The sequence below is a fragment of the Pteropus vampyrus genome, unplaced genomic scaffold (genome assembly GCF_000151845.1).
Source record: "Pteropus vampyrus isolate Shadow unplaced genomic scaffold, Pvam_2.0 Scaffold179, whole genome shotgun sequence".
Classification (NCBI taxonomy): Eukaryota; Metazoa; Chordata; class Mammalia; order Chiroptera; family Pteropodidae; genus Pteropus; species Pteropus vampyrus.
The window spans coordinates 1144306-1161371 of record NW_011888960.1 but is presented as its reverse complement, the minus strand read 5'-3'; the positions used below and the strand labels follow the sequence as shown (position 1 = coordinate 1161371).

At 48.4% G+C, this 17066-nt stretch overlaps 1 protein-coding gene across 1 annotated transcript in view; it reads right to left on the bottom strand.

Annotated features, from left to right (window-relative positions):
• The window catches only part of SMIM23 (small integral membrane protein 23), a 4094-nt gene extending 1628 nt beyond the window's left edge, over positions 1-2466 (bottom strand). The window contains exon 1 of the mRNA XM_011370992.1: positions 2377-2466. Coding sequence (XP_011369294.1) covers positions 2377-2466 — 90 coding nt within the window. The remainder of the gene's footprint in view (positions 1-2376) is intronic.
• Positions 2467-17066: the final 14600 nt, after the last annotated feature.

The following is a 17066-nucleotide window of genomic DNA, read 5'->3' as shown; positions in this document are numbered from 1 at the left end:
CAACTCCCAAATATCCAGTTTGGTATAATTAGTTATAGTTGCCATGCTGTACATTTCGCCCCCCAGCCTCATAGGGTTTCGATGCAGGATGGAGCTGAGGTGCTGCCTTAAACAGTGATGCTTCCTTGGGATAGGCCAGGATCTGGAGGGTGTAAAAGTGAGTGCCTCTTAGAGAGGCAAGAGAAGAGAGGGGTGGTCTGAGCCTGGTAGGGGCCTGGCACCGACTCCTGGTGACCTCGTGGTGTGCCTGGGCAGGCTTTGGCACAAGGAATTCAGAAATACCTGCCTCCAACACATAATGCGTGTTGAGACAGGGACGATGCCAGGGCCAAGCAAAAGTGGACAGAGGATTAAGGAGCACCCGGTATTGACTGCCATTGAATTTCCAACACACTCACCAGATGTAGATTTAATTCGACTTGAAATCATATATTTCTTACGTACCTGGCTTGTGAAGCAAGACTTAGACCTGCTACCACAACAAAGGAGATTAAAGGTTGGCATGGTTTGCCTCTCCCCCAGATAGTTTTCTTTACAAACACTAGCAGCTATATATTCTCATTATTGACTTCAAAAATAAGAATAGGTTACGTTGCTACAATGTGGCTGAGTCGTACAGACACCCTGGTGAGTGAAAGAAGCCAGACGCAAAGATGCCCCCCGTTTGATTTCATTCCTGTGAAATCTGAGAACACGCCCAACTCATCTGCGATGACAGAAATCAGAATCGTGGTTACGGATGGGGTGCGAGCTGGGAGGGGGCCTGGAGGGACCATCTGGGATATAGCAAGTTCTACAGCTTGACGTGGGCCGTGAACGCCCGGTGAGTACACCCACTGTAGCAGTCCCTGCTCTGTGCACTTCAGATTAGGATGCTCTTTCAAAACAGTGTTCCCCGGGCCTCTTTGCGCGTAAGACACGCAGGCCATCTCGTCCTTCGCTGCGGCGGCTGAGTGTGCGGTGGTCTGAGTGCCCTTCTGTTCCCTTGACCGCTCCTCTGGCGACGTGCGTTACAGCTTGACTTTTTCACCGGCCTGCGGGCCGCTGCGTTTCTGTTTTGTGCTCTCTGGAGGCAAATGGGGGAACAGAGACTAAGGTTAAGTTTTAGTCTTTCTTTTCGGGGCCAAATCATTGCTTCTCTCAGCCTCCATTTCTTTATCTGCAAAATGGATTTCGAAACATACCGAAAGTTCTTTCAAAAAGGAGGGGTGGGACTCGAGTCGATTTGGGAAATGCCAAAACTCGCGTAAACCGAGGTAAGTGGATTTCTCTGTTGCAAGACATCTCAGGGCCGTCATTATGCGAACAAGCGGTGTCAATGTCCTAGAGGCGACGAGGGTATCGGCGTTCTCCAAATCACAGAATTCTTTTTCCGATTTTTCTAAAAGGAGCGTGCCTGGGGGTTGATGTTTGTGGAACACTTTTTAGGAAAAGCTGCCACATGATGGGAGCCCCTCGAGGCCCCCATCTTGCTGTGAGGTCCAGCATAAAGGAGGCTGTGGTGCGTGTGTGTTAGGTGAACAAATCTTTTGAAAACATATATAGATCAGTCATCCATTGCTCCTTTTAAAACTTTTCGATGGCTTCTTATTAATCTCGAATGAAACCGCATCCTTTGCATGGTGTGCAAGGCCCCGCAGGCCTTGCAGCTCTGTTCACACCCCTGCTCGCTCCTCCGCCCGGAGGCGGTGGGCGCAGGGTTCCTTGCTTAATGCTCTGGAAGCAGATGGACCTGCTTTCAGACCCCAGCATGGCCTGGCTGTATGGCCTTTGTGTCTTTCTGAGCCTCAGTTTACCCGTCCGTGAGTGAGGTCGATAACAGCCGCCTCTCAGGAATATTGTAAAAGGTCAGGAAAGAGACTCTGGGGTGGAAGCGCCAGGTAATGCACAGCAGGTGTTAGCATTTTCCATTTTGACAAAGATCCCAGGTGCCGTTTGAATTTCAGCTCGAAGAACAAATACCCCAAGAGCTCTCCAATTCAGGTATATTATCCTGTTTATTTCAGTTCGTTTGTCCGTCCGTCCATCCATCCATCCATCCATCCATCCATCCATCCATCCATCCATCCATCCATCCATCCATCCAGTACTTATTATGTACCAAGCACCATTCTGGGCACTAAGGATGGAGCAGGAAACTAAAACCCCAGCCTCCTGGAGCTCAGCCGCTGCTGGCGGTGCTGGGAAGGACACGAGAGCATCAGTACCGGCTTGGGGACGAAGTGCCCGCACTGCGATGCCATGTTCCGCCGGGCCGGGCTTCAGGGACAGTGGGGCTCAGAGCCCGTCCCTGACTCTGTGGGCCTTACCGCCCGTCTGGGGGTGGCGAAGGGAGCTCAGATGGGCGGGAGCAGCGCACACCTGCTCTGGCCTCACCTGCTTCTTGTCCTCACAACGACTGCCCCTTCTCCGTGCAGACGGCTCTGCTGCTCCTTGGTCCCTGCTGCCCACCTGTTGGGTCGCCATGGCCTCAGGCCAGGCTGCCAGGGCAGAACAAAGTCCCCACGGAAAGGCAGATGGCCACTCTCCACAGCCTGTGGTCACCCGGCATCCCTCAAGTGAGTTCTGATGTCACAGAAGGTGGGGACAGCAAGGCCCACACCTTGTCACCGCCCTGATTTTTAGCGCTCTCACATTTTTTTTCACATAAATATAGACAAACACCAGAATGAAATGCATCAGATTATATTGAAGGATGATGATTTTTCTGATCTTTTTCCTTCCGTATTTTCGAGTTTTTAATCAAATGCGAGTTTAAATACAAAACAATAAAAGTTGTTTTTAATTGCACTTTTTATTGATATAATTGTAGGTTCACATCAGTAGTAAGAGAAAATATAGGAATCCTGTGTACCGTTTACTCACTTTCCCCGTGTGGTGGCATCGCCTGAGTACAATATCACAACTAAATTATTACCATGGGAACAATCTATCTTATTCAGGTCTCTTGCTGTCCTTGTACTCGTGTGTGTGTGTGTGTGTTTAATGCTAAGTAATTCCATCACGTAGGTAGTTCTGTGTATCCACCACTGAAGTCAAGATGCCGAACCAGAGGGTCCTCGTGTTGCCGTTTGATGCCCTCCCCACCCCCTTCCCCCCCCGCACCCCGCCCCACTCCCCAATGTGCCTAACTCCTGGCAACCACTAATCTGTTCTCCATTTCTAAAATTTTATCTTTTCAAAAATCTCATATCAATGGAATCAAATAGTATGTGAGCTTTAGAGCCTGGCTGTTTGGTACTTAGCCGAATTCCTTGGTGATGCACCCAGATCATGGCGGGTATCAGTAGTTCTTGCTTCCTCGTTGCCATGGAGTATTCCATGGCACGGATGTACCAATTTGTCTAGCCACCCACTGGAGGACGTCCGGCTGTTTCCGGTGTTTGCCTCTTTCAAGTAAAGCTGATGTGGACATTCTTATACAGGTTTTTGTGTGAACCTGTTTCTATTTCTCTGGGATGCCTGAGGGAACAATCGCTGGGTCATGTGGTAACAGCGTGATAGTTTTTCCAGAATGGCTGTCCCATGTTGATTGCCATCAGCAATATATGAATAATTTGGTTTCTTCTCATCCTCTATAGCACTTGGTGTTTTTGTTATGGTTTTATTTTAGACATTTCGCTAGTCGTATGGGGACATCTCGTTGTGGTTTTCATTGGCATTTCCCTGGCAGCTGCTGTGTTGAACACCTTTTCACATTCTTATTTGCCATCTGCACCTCCTCGTCAGTGAAATGTCTGTTTACGTCTTCTGTCCGTTTTCTAATTGGACTTTTTTTTTTACAATTGAGTTCCGAGAATACTTTACATATTCTTTTTGGAATCTATGGTTTGTAAATATTTCCTCTTAGTCTTTGGCTTGTCTCTTCATCCTCTTCACATGAACTTTCGTGAAGAACAGGTTTTTAATTTTGATGAGATTCGAGTTATCAATTTTTCTTTCATAAATTTGACTTCGTGTGTGTGTATGTGTGTGTGTCAAGTCTAAAAATTTTTGCCCAGCCTTCGAAACAGAAGATTTTTCTCCTATTTTAAAAAAGTTTTAAGTTTTATGCTTTACTGTCCAGTCCATGAACTGTTTGAAATTTTGTATGAAGCATGAAGTTTGGATTGAGGATCATTTTTTATTTTGCCCGTGGATGTTCTAGTTGCTTCGGTGCCATTTGTTGAAAATGCTATCCTTCTTCCTTCGAATTGCTTTTGCACCTTTGTCAAATTGAGCACATTTGTGTGGGGCCACTTATGGGTCCTCTATTCTGTTCCATTGATCTATGTATTTATCCCTGCACACTCTCTCGATACTGTAGCTGTATGGTAAGCCTTAATGCTGAGCCGAGCGATTTCTCCCGCTTTGTTCTTCTTTGCCAAAATTGTTTCAGCACCTTTAGGGCCTATTCCTTCCCAAACTTTAGAATAAAATGTCTGTCTACAAAAAATCTTGCTAGCTGGGATTTTGATAGGAATTCCATGAAACCTACAGATCATTTTGGGGAGAACTGACAGCTTTACCGTGCGTGTCTTCCACTCCATGAGCACTGCATGCCTCTCCATGTATTTAGGCCTTCTTCGTTTGCTTTTATCAATATTTGGTAATTTTCAGCATGCAGATCCTACATGTTTTGTTAAATGTGTACTTAGATATTTCATTTTCTTTGGACTTCTCTCATAGTTTAAAAGCGCCCATCTACCAAACAGACTTCATATGTTAAGAAATCATTAATTTTCCATGTTTTTGTGAGTTGACTCTCCCAATATTACACACGCAGAGCTTCTGGTCAGCACCCAGATAACTTATTTATTGAACACTGACTAGGCTAGGCATTTCACGAGTTTGTTTTATTGTATTTTCTCTGGGCTATGATGCTGTAGGTAGCTAGGGATTGAATTTGTTTGACTGTCTATTTTATCTCGAATGTCCATTAGGCAGCCTGATACGTACTAAATGTTCAGTAAAAATATTTGTTGAATGGATGAATAATAAGCAACTTCAAACCGTGGGTTCTCAGAGGCCGTGAACTCTGTCTGGCGAATACATTTTTGCATTCATAGTCCTTGGCTCAGTAACTATTTGTCGAATGAGGAAAGCAGGTGGTATGATTTTAATTTTACCAGTGAAGAAGCTGAGGCCCAGGGAGGCTAAAGAAGGATATTTCCCATGGTGGCCGTCATGCACCGTTCCAGACCCCATGCTAAATGCTTCCTATACGTTACCTCATTGAATCCTCATAACTGCCCTGCAAGGCGAGCGCTGTCAGTCTCTCCTTACGCACGGTCACGCACCCTGCCAGCGGTCCGCGCGCAGGTCCATTTAACTCCAGTGTCTTCGTTTACCCAAGGAGTTAATATAATTCCAGCCCAAAGCAAAGAAAGTGGCTGTTCTTGTTATCCTTTGTGGCTTTATCGTGGGTAAATAGATGCGAGAGTCCACCGGACCTTTTGAAATATCAAAAGTAGCCACATTTTCTCCTCCCTCTCTGGCTCTCTGACCACCCCGGTTTGGCTCCCAGGCATTTTATATACTCTCCACTCCTTCCCCTGGCCCCTGCCCCTGGACATCCTCCTCCTCCTCCTCATCCACACCTAAGGCGTCTCAAGAAGTGACTAAGTATCCAGAAGGGGCAACATGCTTTCCATGCACTGGCTCATTGTCTTATTGCAGCTCTAGGTGGTAAATAACATTATGATCCCCATTTTACAGATGAAGAGCCTGAGGCTCACTCACAGTGGTTAAGTCACTTCCCCAACGTCACACAGCTAGTGAGAGGCAGGGCTGAGATCTGAACTTCGCGGGTCTGATCCCAACACTCAGGCGCTTGATTGCCGGAGACACTGCCTTTTCCATGGGAAACGTCAAGGCCAGATAAAGAAAGGCGTCTGCCCAGGCAAGTTGGAGAAAGGGGACCAGACTCAAGTCCCTCGATCCCACCTGGGGGCTCTTCAAACAGCGATTTGCGTCATCTCTGTGGTCTTGCTGTGCTTCTGGCCTCTTGGGCTTTACCTCACGGGGACGTTTCAAATGTCAGCAGCAGATAGATACTCACGGACTGCCCGTTATACTAATTATGGGCATCGAAAGTTAAGTAATGACAGTCGTGGAAAGAGAAGACGACCAGAAACATTTTCTGGAAAACCCAGTGGACTCTTCCAGGAAACTGCTCTGAAGAGCAGTGATGAGTGGAGGAGCATCTGAGATTAGCTCTGAGGGCCGTTTTCTGGAAATTTGGCCTCAAGACAGGGAACAGAGGGATGAGCGGCCCTGCCCGGCCCCCTCAGTGCATACCCAGAAGCTGGTGTGGGCCATGGGCTGGGGGAGGGTCCGTGCTGGGCTGGCTGCCCCCCAAACTCCCACCAAGCGCCCTGCCATTAGTCTGATGGAAGAAAGACTTGTGTTTGTAACAAGGATTGCAAACTCGGATGCACAGAGGTACTGAACAATGAATAAATTGAAAGGAGTAGTCTGGGTGCACAAAAGGGCCTGGTGGGGACCGTGGCATGTTAGAGTTGTAAGGGCGAGCCAATCGTTGCCATGGAGATGTGGGGTCCAGTGCTGCCAGATCTTCTGACTTCTTTCAAGAGCAGCTAGGAATTCAGTATTTTATGTGCAATCTTCTGACTTGTAAATGTTGGCTACAAATTCAACTTTAGGAAAAAATATACCTTGCAGGTGAAATGCGAGCCATTGGTTTGTGAACTCTGATTTATTGTGTGCCTTCTGGGCCCAAATATGGCTTGTCCCTGATCCTCACAATAGCCCTGCCATGTGGGGGTTCTTATCTAAGATGGCAAGCAACAGAAGCCCCTTCGGCTAACTAAAATCAGAAAAAGCAAATTTTGGAGGGATGTCCAAAGGGAGTTCCTGGAATTGATGGAGAGACTTAAGATCCAGGGAGAGAAACAGGCCCTGGAGGTACAGACCAGGGCATGTCCTGGGGGGCAGCCTGAACCCAGAACCGATGCACGGGCAGATGGCTCCGGGTGGCTGGATTCCGGTGCCATGAAGCCATTCTCAATTCTCTTGGTGTCTCTATGAGGTATCGAGGGCTTCTCTAACAAACAACAGAAATTAATTTTCTCACAGTTCTGGAGACCAGAAGTCCAAAGTCAGTGTCACTAGGCTGAAATCAAGGCATCAGCCTGGCTGCACTCCCTCCGGAGGCTCTAGCGAGGAATCTGTTCCTTGCCTGGACCGGCTTCTGGTGGCTGCCGGCACTCCTTGGCTTGGGGCTGCCTCACTCCTATGTCTGCCTCCAGGGTCACGTTGTCTTCTCTTTGTGTCTGAAGTCTTCTCACAAGGGTGCATGGATCGCACTGTGGCCCATCCAGATAATCCGGGAGAATCTCAATCTCTGAGTCACCTACATTCTCTGAGTTTAACAACTTCTGCAAAGTCCTTTTCTGCAATATAAAGTAACAAGCATTGGTTCCAGGGACGAGGATGTGGATATCTTTGAGGGACTTTTCTTGGCCTACCACAGTGTCTTTGAGACACTCCCTGAAGATTCAAAGCTCTGGGCAGCATCAGCCACTAGGCAGGGACCTGTCACAGGCCTGACCCCAGCTGCCAGGAGGCAGAAGGAGGATGGGGCTGCTTCTGCTTCTGCAGCATGAGGCAGGGCTGTGCTGCCCCCACCCCAGACTCACATCATGGTGCTCCCTTCTGGGAAAGGGGGATCTGGGGTGTAGATCAAACCAGAGCTTGCTGCCCTCACCTCCATCTGCTCTGAGATGTTGAGCCGGCTCAGATGGCCTGCAGCGTGTCTGAGCTCTCAGCGTCACGAGGACAGGAACCATCTCCCTGGTGTCCTCCGCGGCACCCCCACAAACTGAGCGCAATGCCTGGCACTTAGGGAGTGCTCGGTATTTGTAAACAGCTTGTGTTCTGTCCCTGGTCCTGTTACAGCAGCGAGTGGTGCCCGAGATGCCAGACGCGTGAGGGACAAACGTATATCCATTTACATGCAGCCTTGACATATGCCTGTCGCCAGGGACCCGGCCACACCAAAAATACCCTTCTCCGCGCCCCATTAACCACAGGGCTAAAAGAACTGTGAACAGTGGACCAAAAAGGAAAAAAAGCGGGATTAATTTATGAGGCGTTCCGCTGCCTGGATGGCTCATTGCGTACCCGTCTTGGCAGCGTTGCTTCGTAATGTGCCTCCAGACTTACTGTACTCCGACATCCAGGGGCTCTTTTGTAATATGCCAAATATTCCGCCGTTATTGTTCTAGGCACCTCCTGTTGGTCATTGGGCTAATTTATTTCAGTCGGAATTTCAGGACCAGACACAACTCTTATTACTCACTGCTTCGAAGAGGGAATAAAAGAGCAATTGATATTTGGAAAAATGAAAAATATGTCCAGAATACTTTGGGCCCGGAGGCCAAGAAGGAAAAAAAAGAGGGGGAAAGCTGGAGGGAAAAATAAGGCGGGCTCACCTCGTAATGCACTCTGTCGTGGCCTGTCTCGGAGACGTGGAGTCTAGAATGTCTGCAGACAAATGAATCAACGACAGGGCTCTGAGAATTCCTCAGACACCTGGGTCCTTCTGCACATGACTTCAGCTGCCACCTGTGGGAGCGGGGGTGAGAAAGATTGCAGTGTGGAACGCTCCCCTCAATTAGCGGAGTGTGTTGAATTGGGCTTTGGGTTGGAGGGTGAGGAGGAAACACCCCCGTGGGGGTGTCAAATTCCTAAGGCCGCTTGCTCCCCAATCCAAGACTCTTCGCGGAAGATTAACCTAGGAATGGAATTCTGGGACGTAACAGCGCAGTCACGTGCTTTCGGGAGCATAGGATGCTGAAGAGCGAGAAGGACTCTGCTGATGGGTCCAGCCGTGATTGAGACATCCCTGGACTCCTGCAATTGGTCTCGCAGGGGCTGGAAGGGCAGCCGTGTGAGATCCTGGCGGGTGTCGGTCTGACATCTGTGACTTTGCTGTTCCTGGAAGTCTTGTTTGAACCCCGGGCTTTTGGCTGACAGAGAGGCTTCTGCAGATAGAGGACAGAGGGGGATGGATTAAGCTCTGCACAGGCCACAAAAGGCCACGTCGAGTGACGATGTGTGTGAACACGAAGGGGCGGCCACACTCACCTTGGGCTTTCTTTAAGAAAACGTGATGGACTCACGGTTAGGGTCCTGGGCTGTAGAGCCAGGCAGCGCAGAGAACAAATCTCACCCTCATCATTCATTCACTGTGAGACCTTGAGCTGCACACTCGACCTTGCTAGGCCTCAGTTTCTTCATCTGCAAGGTGGTGATAAAAATACCTGTCTCATAGGGTTGCTGTAAGGAAAAAAAGATAACACGCATGAGACTCTTGACCCTTAGTGAGAATCATAACTGCTCTCTGTTGTGTATTTACTGCCGGGTGGTGAATTAAGCACTTAGCTCATGAATATTATTCATTTTACAGATGGGAAACCAAGGCTACGGAAGGTCAAGGGCTTCACCTAAGATCACACAAATAGCATACGAACTAAGGCCTGTCTGCCCCCGGAGCCTGCGTTCTTGCCACCTGGGGGCGAGGATCTGAAAGAGAAGCCCCTTTGAGCTGAAGCGCATGCTGTCAAGCGGGAAGAGGCAGAGTCTGTCGAAAAGTCTGGGGCAGGCTCCTTTCCCTTTGCGATGAGACAGACCACTGTGCCTCCACTGAGCACAAGTCGGTGTTGTCACAGGACCTCTGTGACCTGAAAGATCCCTTTAAACAGCAGTGTCCCCCTGCAAGGGGCAGGACAGCCCTCCGGGAGGGACATGTGGCCGCAGAGTCCCAGGGAGGGGTGGAATGCTCAGTCCGTTCTGGATGATTCTCTGTATACAGTACGAGGTCCCCTCTTACCTGCGGGGGGTACGTTCTGAGACCTCCAGTGGGTGCCTGAAACAGAGCCCAACCTGTACTGTGATTTTCCCACGCACGCGTACATTTTCACTCAGAGGAAGCGCTTTGCAGCTTCTCTCCGGCATGTCCAAATCACCCACGTCTTGCGCGTCGGGGCCATTGTTAAGTGAAACAAGGGTTACAGAGCCCGTGATATCACGACAGCCGATCTGACAAGTGAGACAGCTACTTAAGGGCCAACGGTGTGTGTGTCATTCACGTCCCACGCCGGACGGGGCGGCCGGCGCGAGTGTTCCTCATGCCACTCGAGCGACAGGCACTTCACGACCTGTGAATCGTTTCTTTCTAGAATTTTCCATTTAATATTTTTGGACCACAGTTGACCACTGGTGACTGAAGCCAGGGAAAGTGAAACCGTGGATCAGGGGCCCTACTGTATTTGGAGATGGCCCGGGGTGGGCGGCATGGGAAGACCCCGTAAAGGTGTCGCAGACACGTGGGATTGCCGGCACACCGTGAGGGCTCAGTGTCCCAGGGGCTGTGTCCGGGTTGGCCACCAGCCCCTCGAACCCCACCTCGGGCTGAAATGGCTCCAGGATGAGAACAAAACATCCGTGTCTGGGACGGGTGCGGGCTGAGCGTGCTGTCCCAGTTTGGACTGCCCACGCTCCTGGATCCCATGTCCTCCGTCCGAGTCCCTTCCCCAGGGGGTTCCCGCGGAGGGCTGGGTCTGTGTGTGGGGGACCCGCCCCAGACCTTCGGGGCGGGAGCCTCAGGCCAAGTCAGTAAAAACACAGGGAGCGCGTGGACTCTGAAGTGAGGCTGCTGCAGCCTTCGAGCCAGTTCCTTTTTGTTTTAAGCTGTTTTGGGTTTCTGGCAGCTGGGCCGAGAGGGATCATTGACACAATAGCTACATGTCAGGTTATGCTTTTAAAAGGAAAACCATGAAACCCTTTGCTGTGTCCAAGACGCTTCCTGGGCTTTGTGGACGTGCCTTGCAGCCCAGTTCAAAGGAGCCTTTGATGGAATTGGATGGTGGGCAGGGCAGGGTGAGGGTGGTGTGTCATGGGCCTACAGGAGATGAACCCACAAGAAGCTTCCAGGGCGTGGGGCTCCTGGAATCCAGCACACCCAGGGCATCTGCGGCCATCCGTGGCGCAGTCCTGTGGGCATGTGGGGAGCAGATGGAAGGTGAGCTGTGGAGCCAGGGAGACCCGAGGTCTCATCTTTTCCCCGTGGACTCTCTGCGCAACCCCGCACGGGTCGTTCACTTCTCTGTGCTGCCTCCGTTCCGTCGTCTGTAAAATGAGGGGGACGGCGTCGTTGTCCATTTTACCGGGCCGTTGTGTCCAGGTCGGGGCAGGTGTGGGCTCTCCACATGGGGTGGGTTGAGGTGGAGGGTGGCAGGGCTGTGGATGCCCTCGGTCGGTCCCTGCTCTCAGTAAGAACAGCAATTGCAATAGCCCACACGGCTGGGACAGCAAAGGCTAAGAAGACCAAGCCCTCAGTTGTGCAAATCTGACGAACTCGATCTCACTCCGTGCTCTCTGAATCGACTTTATTTTTCTCATTTTGCAAATGAGGAATAAGACACCAAATTCATAACCGCCAAGCCACGCCTCCCCCGAAGAAGCGTCAACACGTAAACACCCAAATAGGCAAATCTAAATTCTCTCCCCAACTTAAGGCCAGGCGTGAGCCCCAGGAAGACCCTTCCAGCAATAGGGATCTCTCCCCACCTGGCCTGCAGACAGATGTTTAAATTTTTTAGAAATGTCAATATTTAAAAATTGGGAGGCTTTCCGTACAAATCCAGATTCCTGGCTTTTTTTAAGAATGAGAAATCTGGCCGTGCCGACCTAGGTTCCTGCAGAAGGACTCGCCTCGAGCTGGCGGCTGCCTTCGGATGGGGCCGGGTACCCTGCCGTTCACGGCTCACCCTGTGCTGTTGCTGGGCCCCGAAGGCCTGTGGCTCGGTGAGTATCGCTCCCTGCTTAGTTATTTAATTGCAGTGCCTTGGGTTCTTAGCGAACACCTCCTATGCACATTTCGGACTCATGCTGGCTTGAGTTCCCATGTAGGGGAAATGCCCCTTCTGTCTTTAGAATCCCTCCTGTCTGGGGTCTGCTGCTGGCCCCAGGGGCCATGACCTGGGATTGTCTGTTGATTGGATTAATGAAAGCAAGTGACAAACTCTGTTTTCTTTGAAGGCCTCAGACAGAGCTCTAGAGAGGAATTGAGTAACCTGGGAGATGCTGTCTCTCTCTCTTCTCTCCGCTATAATAATGGGGCGGTGAGTATGAAACCAATACTTATTAAGCCCCTGCCGGGTACCAGGCCTGGAGGGAGGAATAACGCAAACCTCATCTCCCTGAGGCCCCTCCGCAGGGAGTCAGTGCCTACACTTTACAGATGAGGAAAGTCAAGCTCAGGACAAGTGAACTGGTCTACAGGCAGACTGACTTGCTGGAGGCAAAGCCAGGATTCGAACCCGGGTCTGTTGACTTTCTGTTCTGACTCTTTCCACACACATCCTGGGCCAACTCTCCACGCCAGGCCCCTCTCTGCCAAAGAGAAGACCTTTGCGATGTTTTGTGTCCTTAAAGGCAAACCAAAAAAATTCCCTACAACTCGCTGCTGGCATTTCAAGTATTGGTTTATGGGTTTTTTTGGTAAGAATGCACCCAGGGCCCTATCACCCTTGGTGAAACAGATACTTTTCCAATCAAAGAGTCAAACCAGAACTTGGCTTCTTAGAAAACCACTCGTCTGGAATGCTTGCCAGCGACCAGACTGTCCCACAGTTCAGATTTTTAAAACTGTCTCGAATGTATGGAGAGCCCTTTAGGGTGTACGGTGGGAAAGTCACACACTTGCTATGGAAACATACAGACGTTCAAGTCTTCGGGACTCCCAGGTTGGCCAGAGTCAAGCCAGCCCTTGACTGGCATTCTCAGGAGTCTTGCCGCCTCCCCAAACCAGAAACGCGCTTTTATTTTATGGGACTTTTCTTTCATGAAACAAAAACAGCAATTAAAGAGAAAAACCTTCTATAAACAAGTGTCTATAGTTCTCGTTTGCTTAACTTTTTCCAACCTTAGGAAAAATTGGAACCGAAATCGTCTTCTGAAAGAAGGTTTGGGAAGTATTTTCTTTCAGGTTCTTTCAAAATAGTCACACCCCCTTCTCCACCCCTTCCCGAATTCTGATGGTTCCAACCATATCCTGGAGACTCATAACGCGGCGTGTTTTCATCATCTCCCTCCGCAATTATAGAGACATGCAAATGACTTTGAGTGTCCCCTCGCCCCAAGTCTGGATCGAATCGGAGACCTCAAAGGGTTTGACCATTTGGACCGAAGAGGTGGATTAACTCCATCCAAGAACCAGCTGTGGGCTGGTTAGGGACTGGTTAATTCATTCCAAACGGTCAACCAAGGATGGTGAGCAGACACAACCTGTGGTTCAGAAAGCTTTCCCTTAACCCTTCCTGAGTTTTGATCTGAGGTTTATACAAACAGAAATTATGTGTGGGGTGGAGGGCAGCCAGCAAGTCTCTGAGAAAACTCTATCTTACACATTTTCTTTGAGACGGCCAGACATAAATCTTTGAGGATATCCGTCTTCGTAACAGAGTGGCTGGATTTTATGGTTACTACACCCTGGTTAGATTTTAATGGATAAAATACTTTTTTCAGTCCAAGGAAAGGGCTAGTATTCCCTGAATAGCTAATACACTCTTCCAAACAGAAAAGAACGACCATTTTTTAAAAGTCAGAGACTATACACAACCAAGGAGGAGAAGGATATAGTGTGTGTGTGCATGGATAAATGAAAGAATAAATTTGAGGATAAATTTTCACTTCTTTTCAGGATAAGCAAGTTAATTTTTCTGCCTGTGAAATAACAGATTAAGCTGGGAGAGAGGTTGGCTGTCTCCAAGTTAAAGTTAGGTAAATATATATTTGTCAACCCAAGCTACCCTTTTCGATGCCCTTTTGAAATATCAATAATAATCAAGTGCAAATTTTTTTTATCCATTAGTTATTATTGATCTATAATACTCAGTCTGCTGTCATCATCCACCCGTCTCTTCCTTTCTTCCTCTTCCTGTCTCTCCTTTCCTTCCTCCCATTCTTCTTTCCTTCCTACACATGTATGTTTCCGAGTAGCTGCTGGAGTCGGACACGGCCCTAGGCTCTGGTACAGTCCGTACGAAGCCCACCGGGGAAACTAGTTTATTAAACTGGCCGAGCAAGGGAGAGTACCACCCGATAGAGAGTCATTGTACCTCAAAGGGGGACATTAGAAGGATGCTTATGGGGGCTTGAGGGCTTGAGGTTGAGAGTGCTCTGTGGGGCACTGGGGTCACAGAGACGCATGATCCAATTTGACCTCAAGGAGTGCTGAGTGTGCCGAGGTGGGTAGCCCTGTACGGTATGAGACTTAAGAGAGACACCAGGGAACATGGAGGAGCACCCCAGCCTGAGGTCTTTGGAGAGGGACTTCACGGAAGGCCTCTAGAGGAGGTAAAGCACTTGTAGTGGAAGGAGTGGGAGGGGGGTCCGGGCAGGGGATCGCTCGGCAACACCAGGCGGACCCCAGGGGAGAGAGCGCTGTGCATTCAAGGAGCTGGCTACAGGAAGGCAAAGTGGCGGAGGATCACAGAATTTAGAACATCCTGGACCCTGAGTGTCGGATCAGGCAGCTCAAGTTACACCAGGACGCAGGTGGGGATGAGAAAGTCAGGCAGTAGATACTGCTAGAATTCAGGGTTCAGAGGGGAGGGACCGCCAGGTGCTCTGGACTAATCAGGGAGTGCTCCCAGAGAAAGTGAGGCGGGTGGATTTGGAGGGAAGGAAGGAAGACACTTTGTATCATCAGCATAGTTAAATCCAGAAGACAGTGTGGCGAGTCTGGATGCGAGGCGCTGTGGGAGTCAGCAAGCTGCTTACCTGTGCTGGAAACACACTGAAGACGCCGCGGTCCACCCCTTCCGCTTGTATTCACTGAGCCCCGACCGTCTGCCAGGCACTGTGCTGGCGCCGGGGTGCGGCATGCCCAAAGGCAGACGAGGCCCCGCTCTCGAGAAACCGACTTCCTCATGCAGCGTTGGATCAGCCTGTCTGTCATCCATTCGATTAACGGGAGGAAACATTCGCCGAGGGCCTACTCGTCACCGGACACTTTCTCTTTCTTTTCTTTTAAAAACATTCCTATTGTAAATTTAAATACAGATAAAGAAAACTCACACAAAATATATGTGTGTCCTATTGAGTTATTAAAATGAATACTCTTGTAGTAGCCACATCTCATTCAAGAAATAAACCTTTGCCAGCCACCCAGACGCTGCCCCATGTGCCCTGTCCCCAAACCAAACTGTTCCCTCTTCCCAAAGGTAACCAGTGTCCTGACTTTTATAGTGATCGCCTCTTCGTTTTCTATGTCTTTACCACCCAAATGTGCACTTTAGATATTACAGTTTCGTTTTACTCATTGACTAAAACCTTGATATCTCTTTTAAGTCCCTTTTAATCTATAGGTTCCCCCACATCCTTTCTTCACCGGTAACTTCTGTGTTCGGGAACCTAGGTCCGTGGACCCGGATGCCGCGTTCTCCCGGTGTGGTCTAACGTGCTCCTCGGCCCTTTATGTGTCCTGTGAACTGGCTGCGGGCAGAGGCTCGATCTGAGCCAGGTTCCGTCCCTGTGGCAGGACTGTAGGAGCCACGATATCTGGTTTTGCTTTTTTTGTGATGATGGCAGTCATCGCCGCCTATTAACTCACTGGGGTTTGCAAAAATGGCGATAACCTAATACTATCATTTTGTTTTACTATATTGACTGGAATAATTTTTAAGAGGATGTTCCCTCAATCTACTGTCCGGTTACCTTTGGTAAGTGTGTACGGGAAAGACAGGGTTAACACTTGGCTCTTTCTTTTTATTTGCCTAGTTTTCAAGCCGATAAATTGGATTCCTGTTATCCACCAAAAGCAACTATTAGTTTTTAAAAATATAATTACAAACTCACAGATTTACACTATTGGATGGGTTTTAGTCCACTGCAATTTTCAGCCTCATCGAAGCTCAAGTCCTATCTCTGGCAAGTGGAAGTCTCTTCACACTGGCTTCTGGTTCCTTTTGCTATAACTTCAGCAGCCTTCGATAGCTTCGAAGCTATCTGGTATGTCAAGATATTCCAAGCTCACTTTGTGTGTTTCCAGTTCCAGACTTGGGATCAGCCATTTCTCCAAGAAGCACTGGTTTCTACTAATAGGATATAGTATTTAAAGACCACAGCCTGGGCGCTAAGGTTGTTCATTGCTTCTGGGCCTCTCCAGTGGAACACACATGCAATGGGTACACGCGTGTGCGCGCACACACACACACACACACGCGCATACAAATATCTTTTGAGTTTATACCGATCTTTCTAATTCAAATTAGTACTTTGGAGATTTTAATTAACATCTTCTATATTATATTTGTATCTACTTTCTTCCATACTGAGAATCTTGGTTCTCGAAGACACAGGAGATGGTAAATATATCACTGGAGAATATATCATAATTACTCATTTGCTTTGTCCCACTTTATACGTACAGTAATTTCGAAATAACAATTTTAGTGCTACCACTAGTGATTAAGATTTCTGAAAACACTTATTTTTCTCATATCCTAGCTCTGTTTTTCCTCATTTACAGAATGGTTGTACTGCATTTACATTGTCAGAACAATGAATCATTTCCTAATATAATCTCTCCTTCTCATTTAGCCTTAGCTTGACACATAATCAGGAGTTTTTATTGTCTGAAGCATGTTCTCTTATAGATTCTACGATATGCTCGTTCGTTGAGTTGAAAACAGTTCGTACCCTTTATATTTGCAGGTTAATTTTTCTAGATATAAAATCTTTGGCTCACTTTTTCTTTCCTGTGTCTTCTGGCATAAAGTATTGGCATCAAAAAGTCCAATGACAATCATATTTTCTTTCCTCCATGATGCCCAAAGGATTTTTTTTCTTTAAAGTTCAGTAATTTTACTAAACTACGACTTGTCGGGTCAATAAATTCTCAGGTGCATGGTGTCCTCATCCAATAGGCAGTTTCAGATCTTTTTAGTTCACAAAATATTCTCGAATCATAGATTTTAGCATTTGTTTTGTTGTCTTGCTTTAGTTTTTTCTAGGAATTCTTTTATCCTTATGTTGGATCTTCTTTGCCTATGTTC